Raw genomic sequence first — 15,640 nt, forward strand, 5'->3', positions numbered from 1 at the left:
AAGCTATGTCGAAGTCTGTCACAAGGTCCTCGAGGAGTACAGGATTATTGTCTTTGAAGTTTGGAAGTTTTTAATGATCAGAAAAAGACCTACCATTGAACCATCGAGATGGTGACAAGGGGGTGTCTGGCCAAGTTTAGGCCCAAGCGGCAGTAATAAAGTCCCAGTAGAAATTGTCATCCTTTGGAATTCGTGGGTATAGATGTTGGTTGGAACTATTAGTACAAGCTCTTTTTCAGGGTCCAAGATTGTACCTGCGTATAAAGTTACACTTCTTATTAGGCACCACATCTGGCAAATCTGTTCCTTTTTTCCCCACTCACTTTGACACCAATGGAGAGTTGCTCTCCTCACACATGCTTTCATGCAAAGTTGTTTTTCATCAGTATGTCAGGGATGTCTTCGTTGAATGTTTTAGAGATGCCATAACTGCATCCTTTCCCTCTACTCTTCCAGTTCCCAGACACCTTTGTGACCATTCTCCGGAATTTATTTTCCAAGGTCAGAAGGCGGTGAAACAAATCCTTCTCTAATTCCAAAGCTCAAAATATAGCACTGACTCAACTTCTGCTATTTTCTTGTTTTCAAAAAGAGACCCTTTTTTGATAGCATTTAATGTGTTCTTCCGTAAAACGTTTTTCAAGATACTGGCCCTTGTGCAAGTCCTCGTGGCTTTGAGGCTGGAAAATTGTATTTTGTCCCTCGAATCGCAGGACACTTATTTGCTAATACTAATCCTATGGTTGCACAGGCAGTACCTGTGTTTTATGGTGGGCTCTCCCCATGTTCACTTTCTGGTCCTACTATTTTGTTAACATCAGCACATTGAGACTTTACCTCGGTGATATCAGTGTTAACACAGATTCTGGGCCTCCAAAAATGTGCTATCTTACCTTGACGACTGGCTGCTGAAAGATGTTTTGCAATAGCTAATATTAAACTATCTGTATCTACAACTCCCGGTCCTGCTCTGTCACCTGTGGTTTTCTATCAGCCTCCCAAAGTGCCATCTGCCACCCTCCCAGGATCTCTTCTTCATTATGTGGAGCAGGAAATTCGGACAATGATCCTTATGTTGCAGGAGGGAGCTGGACTACGGGAACACCCTCTACGCCGGATCCACAGCGAAACTTCAAAAAAGACTCCAACGCATCCAGAACGCCTACGCCCGACTCATCCTCGACAACCCCCGACACAGCCACATCACCGGACACCTGAGAGACCTGCACTGGCTCCCCGTCAGCAAGAGAATCACTTTCAGACTCCTCACCCAGGCACACAAGGCTCTCCACGACCTGGGCCCCAAGTACCTCAACGACGGCATAACCTTCTACACGCCCACCCGCCAGCTACGATCGACCGGCCACGCACTCGCCACCGTACCACGCATCCGCAGAGCCACCACCGGAGGAAGATCCTTTTCCTACCTGGCAGCCAAGACGTGGAACTCCCTCCCCACCCACCTTCGGCGAACCCAAGTCCATCTCGCCTTCAGGAAGCAGCTCAAGACCTGGCTGTTCGAGCTGTAACTTTACCCTCCCCCAGCGCCTTGAGACCCTCCCGGGTGAGTAGTGCGCTATACAAATGACGTGATTGATTGATTGATTTGCTTCTAGCCCTGGCAGTTCCTCCTTCCTTTGGGCCTGATAGTATCCTGTGTCACTCAGTGGTGTTTTTTTGTTGTCCTCTCACTGGAAAATCCTCAAGGATATAATTCAGGTTTCGTACAGGTGGCATGAGACCTGCTGTCTTGGTTGGTGATGGGCCACCTGATGTGAGGTAAGTCCTACTGTCCTCTACTGGTAGGGACCATGGAGGCGGCTGATGCCTCCTCCCTTAGTTGGGACAGTCATCTCGATGCACTGCTGATCATAGCCTCTGGTCTCCTACTGACGATGATCTCATATCAACCTGCTTGAGCTTCTGGAGATTCACGGGACTTTGGTAATGATCTTTTTGGTAGCTAGTCTATCTGCCTGCAGGTTCTCACAGATCTGGCCCACTTACCTGTTTTGAGGAGTTGTCATTCGACTGCTAAAAGGTCTAAAGTTATTTTTGGTACACTGCAGTTTGTGTTCATGTTGTCAGACTCGTCTTCATCACCCAGAATGTGGACAAAAGAACGGTGAACTGAGGTCACTGCGCTAGGATGGCACCTGCTAGTACTTAATGATGCCATGTCAGAATGTATCCAGATGATGGGATGCAGCTGAGACACCACCTGTAGGTTCAAGAGGGCTTTTCAAGTTTTCAGATCCAGTCCGGTGCCGGGAGGTAATTCTAGAGGTGGGGAATCTGCAGGGATAGCATCCATCGGAATTGTAGTTAACAAAGATAACTTGTTTGTTTGACTAATTAGCTACTAAAAGTGCAATTAGGAATTCTCAATTCTCAATCTGTTCAATTAATTTAAAATAAACAGCTAGAGCTTTGCAAGTATTTGGGGATAGGTTCTTATAATTTAACAAATCGGTTTAGTCAGAAGAAGCCAGTGCGACTCATAGCTACAAGAAGGCATTTGTTACTGAATTGTAACACACTCAATTACTGGAATCCGAAAGAATCTACATAGCCGTATATATCACGTCGTAATGCTCTGTGTGGCTCATTTACAACCTTATAGAAATGTTAACTGACAGTGACTTTAGATCTCATTTCCCCTTTTGGCCTTACTGATTGACCCCAAGCAGTGAGTTACTTAGAAGAATGTAAAATAGTTGTTTGAGTTTTTGGGTTGCTCCTCCAACAAAATATTGGTGCTACTTCAACTATGTGTCAGTCCGTCTGGCGCCCTTCTAATTGAAGAGAGATGGAATGCTTTTCACTGGAGCAGCATCCTTGATGAAGGGTGCAGAGCCTTTACTAGGAGCAACAATATTGCCAACCTGAAGGTCGGTCTGTGAAGCTTCCAGCCGAAACCCTGCAAGAGCTGCACGAAAGGTGATGCATTGACTCTCTGTTAATCTCCTTCAACCTTCACCCAGACAGTACAGACATTTTATTGAAAATAAATACATTACTTGTGTACAGTTCTTTCCCATACCTCAAATTCTGCAATAATGGACATGTTACTTGAGTTGTAAATACATTTCAAATACATTATTTATCTCTTACGTCAATTTCTTTTAAGATTTGCAGATTTGGCATGGTTTCAGGTTTTTTCACTGACCCTCAAGAATAGCCCCTGCCTTCTACAAAACTTGTAGATTATAGACCTATTTTATTATAAAATGTCATTTAAATTACGTTTTAATTGATGTTCTGAGGTGATATTATAGGATTGTTCAGTTTAAATGATTCCTTTCTGGCATAATTCTGAAAGTTAATGTGTAGGTTGTCCTGGGACCTCACCCTACACACTTCTTTGTGTGTGTTCCTAAAAAAAATTTATTTTTCAAAGCAGTTTCTTATAGTATGGATGGGGGGGATAGATTTGTAGTACTGAATTTTAACATTGAGCTAATTGCTGGTCACTTTAAATTAGTGAAAAAAGGGACCAGTGGCTCCAAGTGCAAGAAGATGAGAACCTGCACAATCTGCACCAAAGATTCGGGACCCGTACTGGTGAATTGGAAAGAATATTAATGCCCAGGTCTATTACTGTGAGAGGCCTTGTACGACCGCCTCCTCCACTCAATAAAATATCATAGGATCCTTGAGACTGGCCTGTGAACAATTTCTGAGGATACGTGAACCAAATCTGGAATTCTGTCGATTTTTATATGACTACAATGAACTAAAATACAAGTTACAAGCATTTAAACTGTTATAGGGCCTGCTGAGTTTTACATTCTGGTAATCTGTAATGGCCTTTTTTATTCTAGTTTCGCCTCTGACCTTAAGTATGCTGTGAGTGTTTGTCGTACAAGGTGAATGATACCATCAAAGTGTAATGTTAGCGAGTGTGAACTTCATCATAACCTCATCAGTAGCATCCTTTTGTTTTCACTTCTTTAACTTTAAGCTATTATTATGACGACTAACAATGTAGTGATGTGCAGTGACCTTTACTAACGTGTTATGTGCTGGGAGGAAATGCAAAGGGCTACTGACACTAGATAATGTACTTGTACATGGATCTTAGCCGGCACTGGAACTACTTTTTGAAGGGCAGATCATCCTGGTACCCATCCTTCTCCCACCTTTGTAGCACCCTACAAGGGGTAGGCGCTATACTGGTAGTACAAATACTCTGAAACAAGCATGACTGTGTATGTCTAAACCAATGCCATTATAATCTAATGTAAATAGCAATAATCCATAGCAAATAATACTCCTTTGGTAAAACTGTCACTGACCATCTCCCTCAAACCATTGATTGTTTGCAGATAGTTGATCAGAACAATCGCTACAAGTCGATCAATGGCACAGAAGAGGGCCAAGCCAACTGGATGAGGTGAGGTCCTTCGCCGGTTGTCCTCTGCTCTTGTTGTACTTCTGGTTATTTGCTTGGGTATGGATTCCACCTGGGCCAGGGGTATTTCAGTCAGGTTGATTCTATTACAATGAGATAATGTCTGCAGTCAAAGAAGTCCTTTGGTAGGATTTATGGATGACATATAGGGTTGAACCTCCGATGATGATGGAGCTGTCTTCACAGGAGAACTATTGGTGTACATCTTAGCTGACCTCGCATCAGTGTCCCTTTTCATCAAAAACTGAAATGGTTCCAAGTTTTGCATCCTATGCGCCTCTGCCTGTCTGTGGATTTATGATGGAAAGGGTGAACCCTCCCACTGTGCAACTGAAAAAGTGAGCCCTGATCATTCTGATTGACCACCTAGTTATGAATGTTGCCCATGTATCCCCTCTTGATTCTGCATTTCATAATTCACTTATTGCTTCGGCAAGGTTTGTTTAATAATCTGCAGGCTGCATCTTTAAATGGTCGGAAATTTGATGGCAAGACAGGAGGACGATTCACTATACAGTTAACCTCTGAGAATCCACATTCTGTGGAGAGAGTTAGTTTGACTATGTGTGTAGCACAGAGGTATAATATGCCTGTAATCGGGGGAACTGGGTAGGTGCAATGTAATATGAATCATTCATCGCGCAATCAGTGATTCAGACTGGTTTGACACAGTAAGTGGGTTCTCTTTTAACTAGGACAGTATTTTCTCCCTCGACCTCTGTGTCCTGATATTTGTGCAATTTACAGCACCTCGTAGCTTTGACTCTGTGCTGGAGGGTATCAACTGCTTTTAGGATGACACCCAGCTCCTTGGCTGACATCACAAGTGTAGCTAAGCCACGACCTACTAAACTAGGTGGCGTATACACTCTGCGGACTGCAGCCCAAGTCACTGGTGGTGCTTGTCACGCTGAAGACTGTCCCTGGTAGGGATTCAACATTAGCAATTTTTTTTCCCTTTGTAGTTGTTCATCTTTTAAGTTCCCATGTGCAATCCATGGCCTTTATATAGTTGTCTCAGACATTTTAGGTTCCTATGACATACCGTTACTTCCTTGGACCAGTTTTAAGAACTTGGGGGTATTCAATAATAATTATAATGAATACCTATATTTTATTAAACTTTGTCACACTTCTACCAGAAAACAGGTCGCTGGTAACCTATTTAATGTAGCTTCTTTGCTAACCTCGAATGGACTGAAAGCTCAGTTGGCCTTAGTGTAAGCCAAGCTCATAGCCTACAGAGAACCGTTTATGGGAGAGGTGAATATTGAACTTATTTGGGAAACTTTCTAGACGCCAGCTCCCTTTTTCTGTTCTTTTCTCACTACTCAAAAGCTGTTAATGAAGTTGCCAGATTAAAGAGGTTTATAAAATTACTTTCTTTCTCTATTTTGCAATGCCTATCCATAGTCTTAGAAGTAAACAGGCAGGTGCCTCACACTGCCTCCCAGTAGTTTAACCCAGATTTAGTGCATCACCTGTGAAAACATGACTCTTTCCAGACATGCTTTGGGCCCAGTATTCTAGCCAAATTAATTTGGTCGCTCTGTTTTCAAAAGCGGAAAACGATTTTACTCTTTGAAAACTCTCCCCAAATAGGTATCTCTGGCATGAGTGAAGGATTTAGGTCTAGAAATGGTTCTGTCCCCATTTACCAGACTAACTCCACCAGTCATCTACCCAGTCTATCCAGATGATTTAGCTCTTGTGCTGAATATTGATTTTAGCTCCAGATGCCATGGTATTTTGTGTGTTGCGTTGCCATAGCAGCAAAGCTTAGTGATGTGTTTCAGGGATCTTGAAAGGAGGACCGAGTAGACACAACTCACCAGAACAACCTGCCCCTAAGAAGTTTGTATCTTCTCCTGTACCTTCTCACAGGGCGTAGCGGGGGAGATAACAAAACCACATTTTCAGGCACAAGGCATCACATTTTGCTTGCATTATTTGGTTGCCTTACAATGTCTTCCTTCATTCTAGATGCATTAAGCTGTGATGCCAACCTAGTACAAAATGATACTAAGAAGATGTAGGAATAGAAAACTGGGACTCAAATACCCTGAGCTTCCATAGAAGTTACTCCTTGCCTGGGAATATATTTGGTAGGACTAGGTCCAGGTCGTATGCCTTGGAGTTAAACGTTGCCACATTTTTTTTATAGTATCTGTGGGCATAATTTCCCTCTGGTTATTTGAGCAGCTGATTTCTAAACCTTTTGGGCGCACATAGGTGAACTCTGTGCACCATTTCGAATATTGCAAACAAACCAGTTGCTGAAAATATACATTCAAAAGTGATTTCTGCAGGTTCTGAGGAACATTCTAGCAAAAATATAATCTAAGTAAGATGTCGGATTCAACCCGAAAGATATCAAGTTCCATCTAACTCAGTGGTATGAAACGTTGGTTCAAGATGGCCAAAACCCTGACCAGATTCTCATAATTTGGAAGAATATGGAATTGAGATGAATTAAAATACTGCAGTTATACCGAGGCAATCGTTTATACAGCCAGAAGGTAGCTGTAACAAATTCCAAGGCGGTCACAGTAGAAGCAAGACTGGGCACGCCTTCATGTAAATCACTTGGGACTAGGATTTTCCTGTGCGAAAAGCCCACACCTTACAGTTGCTGTTGAACAAAGCTTATATAAGCAGCCTGCAAGACTGCCGTGCCTATATCCATAATCAGTCAGTTGGATCCTCTTATGGGTCTCTAATTTTTAGTTTCAGTAAGACTAGACTGCAAAAAATCATTGATCCCAGAAATCCTATCAGTTGTTACTAAAAGTCAATGTTGTTATTTTGTGGACTGTATTATTGATCCATTGTTTGGATTTGTATCTAGATTTGAGGAATTGACTCAATCTGTTTGATTGTTAAGCATTGCACAAACTTGAAAAAGGATTTTATTAACGGATAGGATTACCAGTATAGTGGAATCTAGCCAAGAGGCATTGTAGATGCATCTTTAGAAGATGGGTCTTGAAGTTCCTATGAAATTACATGGACGCTGCAACAGTTGTACTTTAACTAGAGCATTCTAAAATTTCGTGGCATAGAGACTGTTTAATTGGCAATTTTGTTGTATTCCATCTTGCGATTTGCAGGATCATCAGGGTTTGGCTTCTTATTGTGTAAGTTCCCCAACTATGACTTTTTATGTAAACGGGCTAGTGTAAGCGCACAGCCTCATCCTATTTACAATTTAATATACTAAATATCTAACATCGCCACCATTATTTGATTACAGCATTGGAGAGGGTTCAATAGACAATACTTTCAATTTTAAAGTGCGGGTGCAGGAATAAATTCATGATGTGCAAAGCTATTAAATCCACTGTCACAATTTCAACCCTATTTTATCTCTAATAATCTTCACACTGAACAAAAATTTAGCTACACAAAAAACCACGAGTGGTGTTGTATCGATCCTCATTATATGCGCCGCCTCTCTACAGTGCCTAATGTTCAAGTTATTGCAGATAGGTTTAACCCATTTTTTCCTTGGGGTATCGTATAAGATTGGATTTGTTTTTGTTTGTTTGTAATACCCCATATCTATATTTCAGGTTTCAGGATTTCACAATTTGTGGACACACCTCATCTAAAAATGGTTCAAAGCGGGCTGTATCTTCGAACATAATAAATAAAGATGTTAACGAGCCTTGGTTAGAATCATGTAGCAGTTTGCCATTAACAAAAGCCCAAAAGACTATCTTTACTATCTTGCTACATGCCAAGGTTAATTCCATAGGCTCCTCCCAATAATGTGATAACCCTATTTTCTCAAACTAAGATGATAGATGTTGAAACCAAGGTATAGCTTTAAAGGATCCAATGGTCATTATCTCTTGTAGGCCCTTTTTATAATGTAGGAGCTCGGATGTAGACCAAATTCTTACCCAAAATAGGAGGGGGCGTAATGCAGCATAGTTATCGGTACGTTTCAGATTTGAATCCATTATTACTGGGGTCCGCGGGGTCCTGACTGGAAGAGCAAGCAATTTCCGAACAAACTTGTTTTCTCCAATTTCGAAGTTTCGTTGACATTGGGGGCACCATATCTCCGCTCCGTACAAGGCAGCTGCCTGTGCTTTAAATTTAAAAAGTTCAATGGCAGGCGTTACAGCCTTAGAAGTAGTCCCCCCGTGTTGGTTGGTAATAGGAGTACAGTTTTGAAGCAAGATTACTTTATTTTTATTAAGCTGGTTCTTCCAAGACAATTTTGTGTCCAATGCGATACCAAGATAGTTAAAATTATTTACATTCTCTATTTTTTGGTGATTTAGCTCTAGGTTTTTTAAAAATGATCTGTGTGGATTAATAGACATATATTTTGTCTTACTGGAATGTATCTGAAGGCCATTGTCAGTACAATACAACTGGAAGGAATTCATCAGGTTTTGAAGTACACTTGGGGTTTGCGAAATTAAGATAGTATCATCTGCGAAGAGTAATGCAGGTATTACTTTGCCACCCAACCTAGGTGAATCATTTTTCTAGCCTTCCAGATATTGAGGGATATCATTTACATAAAGACTAAAGAGGGTGGGCACAAGTACGCATCCTTGGCGTACCCCCCGGCTCACCAATATTTCTTTGGTGAGCTCACCCCCCCGGTCCCCATCTCACCTTAGCATAGTTTCCCTCATGTAGCCTAATTATTTGTACAAGCAGTTCGATTGGCACCCCCAGGTCCTTCAAGCATGCCCATAACAAGTTCCTGGGTACAAAATCGAACGCTGCTTTTAAGTCTACAAATGCAATGTATAGACTACCTTTCCTTAAATTTATATATTTCCAGGAGATGCACATCAACCTAAAGACTTGATCTATAGTGCTAATCTTTTTCCTGAATCCAGCTTGATACTTTGAGAGTAGGTCAACCTCCTCAATCCATGCTGTTAACCTTAATAAAATGTCTTTGAACTGTCTTCTGTGGTATATCGTTAACCTAATGGGGCGGTAATTTGCCGGATCGAGCCGGTCACCCTTTTTAGGTCTCGCCCTGGTGAAAGCGTGCTCTCGCCGCGAGGACTATTGCTTTCGGCTCAGCCGACAACGAGTGGAGACAAGAGCTGGCCACGGGCGCAGCATTGTCAATGGCAGAGGCAGATTCAGACGCGCGCCTTCGGATTGGGTCACGTGCGTGAGCTTCTAATGTAGACGGCTCACGACGCGCGGCTGGTAAGTTTTGGTTTCGCTACTCAAGTGCATGTTGAAAACAGTTGTTTTTTCAATATATACAGCAGACTTTACAACTAGCACATTGCCACCGTGTGCCAGACGATGTCGGCTCTCATCACACACCGCCACCGTTTATTTTATTTAATGCGATTTTATATAGCGCAAACATTACCCGAAGGTGTCGGAGCGCTTTACAAAAGAGCCAGTTGCCTTACATAACGACTTTGAATTACATGAACCAGTGACACAGAGTCCGCCATACTGGGCACAGTGGAGCATGTCAGAAAACTTTGTGAGCCCCAGAAAAGGTTTGCTTTTCTTTGTTTCAAAAATAGTCCTTCAAGGAATGGGAACAGACCTGGCGCCATCTAGTAGTATTAATCATATTAGCTGCTTCGCAATTATATACAGCGTGTTTGCTTCAGAATATCTAAATAAATTTTGCAGCATGAGCAGCGGGGACTAGCAAATTACCCACTCTTTTGATGGGCATACGCAGGAAGAGCAGAACTATAGAGTCCTGGATAGAGACTACAGGGGTTGCAGGTCCTAGTGCGCACACAGAAGGGGTCATGTAAAGCGCTCCAATACCTTCCGGTTGAGTTTGCACTTTATAAAACCGCCAAAAAAAACAAGCATTTTCAATGCAACCTGTCTCGCATTTTTATGCCTGGTGGCCTCATTCTCACAATTCCATATGTCCCCTTCCCGTTTTGTATCAATTGGTGTTTTGACAGTACTTCCTCAGGTTGTTTTTTGCACCCTCCTTTAAGAAAGGTCCTTCGCCAAATGGTTTCACTTATTTTGGTGCTAAAATCAGAGATTGAACTTCTTAAAATTATGTAAGGCCTGCATAAGGAGGAAGTGTGCTTATTTCCCTGAGCTCCTGCTACATTTGCAAGCACGTTTTGACCTAGACCCTGGCGATCCTTTCAGGATCAGGACATGTAGCTCCAAAGACCCTTTATGTGAGCTTAGAGTCCTTGTACGACCTGGACAGACACATGTTTTCATATGTGCAACTATAAAATGACCCATGTAAATGGAAACACACACAGACTGGCTCTTGCTCGACTGTACTGTTGAGTATAACCGCTCTGCTCCCCGTCTGTCACGTACAGGATCTGCAGTCTTGGTTCATACCTGGCAGTCTCTTTCCATTACTGCTGATTCATTTCTGCTGATCCATTTCTGCTTATCCAGGCTAGACAACCTATCCACTTGTAAAGGGGAGTCCGTAATAGGCTGGGAACGTTGTTTAGGTAAAGCGGGTTTTATTTTCATATACAATTTCTTCCGACGAAATGTCAGTCTCTCTTTGGCAAATTCTGCTGGATCCCTGGTGCCTCTATTTGTATACGTCCCTTACGGATCGTTTTTCGCCCTTGTCCAGGGTCCTCGGGTTGCTGGAAGGAGTGTGAAGCCTCTCTCGTGGTGACCGGATAGGGAAACACAAATAAGGACCGTTTAAAAGGTTGTCCTCGCACTACTGTTATACCGTGGGGAACCGGGGTAGTGAAGGGACACCGCAACTCGTGATGCTTTACCGCTGCTGTGAATCGTGATGGGGAAAAAGGTGAGGGGGTAGACAAGGGGAACGGGATACAGGGGAAGCTCTAGAAGAGGGTACTGTACTGTACTCCTCCTTTCCACCCAACTCGCAAACTTGTCCCGTACCTGTCTTAGCCACACTCCTCCTTCGGGAGTGTGGCACGGCGCAGCACGGGTCCGTTGGCCTCCTGGATCGTCTACTTCTCCTCCCGGCTCGTCTGCTTCTCCTCCTGGTTCGTCGTCTCCAACTGGCAAACTCCAACTCTTCTCCGCGTCCTCTCCCGATCTCCATGCCTCCTCTCCGGTATTGTCACACGCCAAGTGTGGGACTTCCATGTTCTTAACCAATGCCCCGAAGCTGACTTCACGGTGGGATGGGGCTTCCTTGGGATCATACATCCAGTTAAAGGCGCCGTGCAGATTTCTTTCTGATGCCGTTTGCCAAGGGTCCTGCTCGTCCTGCGGGGAAGGAGGAAGGGAATCTGAGTCATTGAAAGTCCACCATTCCACTTCTTTGTTCACCCCTTGGGTACGGTGTTCCGCGTTACACCACTGCAATTATTATGTATCACCACCAGCGCAACATGTCTTAAGTGCGCCTGGAAGAACTATGAAGGCTACACACCAGCCTACCAATGAAGCTTTTCAGTGGTTTCCCGCCCGCTGGAGAGCTCCAAAGAGTCCTGTTTCCCTCAAATGAGTGCTGGTGGGGCCAGCCAACCCCACCAGCACAAGTTAACTACTATGCTCTTGAATATGAACCTCACGTCTTCCTTCCCCCCACTGCTGCCACACCTTAGTAGTGACCTAAGCATCTCCCCTGTGGTTGGCACAGTGATCCAAAGAGCCTTCTTCCCCCTTGGATAACTGAGAAGGTCCATCCTTAAAAGAGCTCCACGATGCAGCAGGGGAGAGCATTTTTAATGTCAAATGTAATCACGCAAATGTCTTTGGCAACAGCCCCTAGGATTACCCTCTGACCAGTGAGCTTCTACTACAGGCACGCTTTGACTCCTTGTGTTGTACGCATCTCTGAGCCTCCCTATGCCCTCCAGTGTCCACCCTTACACCCCTGTGTCCTCACCTCTATGTGCAAGAATCTGCCCCTCGTGTTGCACCTCTTAGCCTCGCTTGTGTGCACTCCTCTTTGCCTCCCGCTCTGTGCACCTCTGCGCCTTCCTATGCATTCCTCTGTGCACCTGTACACTCCCTGTTCGTGCTGTGTGCATCCATGTGCCTCCCCATCCCCACTTGCACCTCTCAGCTTCTCTTGTGTGCATCCCTCTGCCTCCCCGTGCCCCGCGTTTATGCGTACCTCTGCTCTTCCATTGTTTCATGTGTGCACGTCCCTGCTTCCTTGTGTGTGCATTTGTGCATGCTTCTGTCATAAGAACGGACGTGGTACAGGTAGGCTGGTTTTTATTTATTTGTTTTCACTTTTATATAGCGCAAACTTTACCCACCGGTATCAGAGCGCTTTAAATCAGCATGCTTATAACAAGCAAGACTAGCACTCTATATTGCTGCCAATTTAGCTTAGCATAAGCAACAGCTAACCACTCACAAACAATGTTTATATAACAATTGCAAATTTAAAAAAATAATTAATTCAAAGCATTGGCATTTACAATGCCAGTAACTCAAACTTTAATGCTGCGAGACCTATTGCATTGCAAATGCTTGTTAAAAATTGGCACTATTTCCGCACCCTTCCATGTGTTAGGTATTGGTTCAAAGTCGGCTATCTCATTACAGAGACAGTTAATATAGGGTCCACATATGCTCATATCGTGTTTTAAAAGGTCGCCCGGTATTTTATCCGGCCCGAGAGCCTTACCAGATTTGACGTACTCCAAAACTAATAAGGTTTTCATAAGAGTGAAACATAATTTAGCTGCCTTGGCGGTATTCATCATCTCTTCTGTTACCACAAAGGTGGCACCATCAGTTTCGGAGTAGAGATTAGGCTAGAAGTTCCAAAACCCGGCCTGGTCCTTAGCTTTGACCGCGCTAATTAAGCCTGACCAGACCTCTTCATCCCACAATCTCTTTGCGTCTACTAAGGACTATTGGTAATTGTATCTCTTTGTCCTCATTATATCTATATCTCCACTTTTAATTGCCTGCAGTAAGTCAGTCTTAGCATCTCGACAGTTCTTATTGTATTAGGGAATTGTCACCGTTAACCCTCTGATGGCCCACCTTTTCTCACGTTGGGTATTTGCTGAACACTGGACCCATGGCATTTACCAGCCAACCATGTAGGTCCGTCATCTTAATTAAGCCAGTTACTTGTTCTACAAATGGAGTTGTGTTGTCTACAAAGGTGGAATAAATACTGGTGATTGCTTTGATGTTCCCTAATATATAGGGCCATTTGACAACTCGGTTATTATTTTTTAAAATGATGCCATCTTCCAATATGCCAGTTTCCTTAACACCCGTTTGGCCGGGAAGGAAAACATCCAAAAGTATCATCAGCCTCAGGGGTCGATGATCACTCTGTCCTAGAGTCGATTACTAGGTCAACCAAATGGCTCCAAAGTCTGAGCGTCACCAGTATATAATCTATGTTTGTTCGGGATTTGCCTCTGCCAAAAGTGTATGCATTCGGCCTATCTGATGGCAAGCGCCCGTTACATGCTCTCAGACTGTAATCCATTTTCATTCTTAATTATTGACTCACAGCAACTGTGCACTTTACCACCTTCTCACTTTCTGTAACTGGAATATTAAATGCCATATCTTCATCCTCAGTCAAGTTACCAAATCATGACACAGGCTCGAAATTGCAATTGAAGTCACCTCCAATTATAATGTTTGGTCTGTGGCCCAGTGTATCTAGAAGGGACTCCAGCTGACTTATTACTCTGATTCACAATGAGCGGGGCCTGGTCTGTTGTAGATATTAAATAACAATATGACCTCCCAGTTTTTGCAACTAATTTTAGTCCCAGTATATCTCGAGACGGTATTTTGAATGGAACAATATTAATTTCCAGAGTGACCCGTATCCAATTTCCAGAGTGACCCGTATCCTCTCACTGATGGGCTGATGGGCTGGCCTCCACGCTATGTTTTAAAACCTACTTTGTTGGGTGTTTCTAATAACCAGGTCTCCTGGAAAAGCGTAATATTGCTAGCCTCTATGTATTCGTTCCAAGCTAAGTTAGCAATTTTCCTCTTCAGGCCTGCAATATTCCATGATGTAAGGCATAGGTTTGAAGGTAAAGTAGAGTCCCTGGACTGAGCAGGTGTTCCTCCATTGGTCCCCATACTTGTACTTATGTTATATCCTACTACAGTGTTTGTGCCCCCCTCCATCTACCTCCAGCAATTTCTGGATACTCTTGGTTATTTCTATAAAGGCTTCTTCATTCATCAGCTCCCTTTGTGGCTCAACCTCAGGGGCCTCCACTATCCGTGACCCTATAGTAATTTTTTCCCTAACCAAGAGATCCATTTGCTAGCCAGTATAAGATCATCCAGCCCACAATATGAAGACTGTGGAAGTCAATCCTGGTCGTCTAGGGAAGACAGTACGTCGAAACCATTAGAAAGTTGGACTATAGGGTCAGCACCAATAGCATTTCCTCTTGCCATTGGCCGATAAAAATACCCCAATGGCAGGACACTGACAATTGTGACCCAGCAGCAATTACTACTTTGCTTGACAAAATTGCCCTAACCATTGGCGGTCGTCACACAGTCACCCCTGATGTTCTTCCTAGTTCCTCCCACCCAACTCACCCTCCGTACCATTAAAATGTCAACTGCTCTAGCAGGGTTAAATTGCCTGTACTTTACTAGCCAGTCTACCGTCTTGTTTCTCAAATTCACCCAATTCTCATTCTGATTCCTCTTGAGTGCCGGTACCCCTGCTAAGAGTATTACGTATGGGCAGGAGTCAGAAGGTAAGTCTAGTATGTCATTTTTGGGGATTAAATCTGTACCTTTCGGGCTGTGCAGTACTGGTTTATCAGATCGGTTTCCTAATCTAACATGGGATGTGTCTCGATATGGGTGACCCTCCTCATTCCGTTGTGGTACATTACTCACTCCGTCCTCAGTTGTTATCATCATGTCAGCCCCTATTTGGTTGGGATTTGGTCTAATACTATTTCTAGGTGCGCTACTCCTTGAGCTATATTCTGTCCCAGCCAATGTTTGCCTGTTATCATCCTTAGCTATAGATAGAAGTGAGTCTCCATATACTCTGCGTGTCTCTGGCTTTGGAGCACCATCACTGTTTGGCTTACTGCCATTTACCCATGTCTCTATAAAATTTTGCAATTGTCCCAACTTCTCTACCTCCGGTTTTAAATACGCACTAATAAGAGCCCCAAGCTCTAATAGCATGGCCTTCTTAGTGGAATCAAGAGATTTTTTTAAAAATTCGCTCAAGGTCCCCATAATAACTACTTAAATCAAAATGCTTAAGATCATCATTGTTTTCCGTTTGGGTACATACACTCTTTACAAGTA

At 43.4% G+C, this 15,640-nt stretch overlaps 1 protein-coding gene across 4 annotated transcripts in view; it reads left to right on the forward strand.

Annotated features, from left to right (window-relative positions):
* LOC147729330 (zinc finger protein 862-like) overlaps positions 1-15,640 on the forward strand; it is a 376,617-nt gene that overhangs the window by 117,934 nt on the left and 243,043 nt on the right. For all 4 annotated transcript variants that reach the window (XR_015309189.1, XM_086959616.1, XM_086959615.1 and 1 more), the window contains exon 5: positions 4,329-4,396. Coding sequence is in view for 3 of the 4 variants with exons in the window: in XM_086959616.1 (XP_086815742.1) it covers positions 4,329-4,396 (68 nt within the window). In the remaining variant the exon portion in view is untranslated. The remainder of the gene's footprint in view (positions 1-4,328; positions 4,397-15,640) is intronic.

The sequence above is a fragment of the Lissotriton vulgaris genome, chromosome 2_2 (assembly GCF_964263255.1).
Source record: "Lissotriton vulgaris chromosome 2_2, aLisVul1.2, whole genome shotgun sequence".
Taxonomy (NCBI): Eukaryota; Metazoa; Chordata; class Amphibia; order Caudata; family Salamandridae; genus Lissotriton; species Lissotriton vulgaris.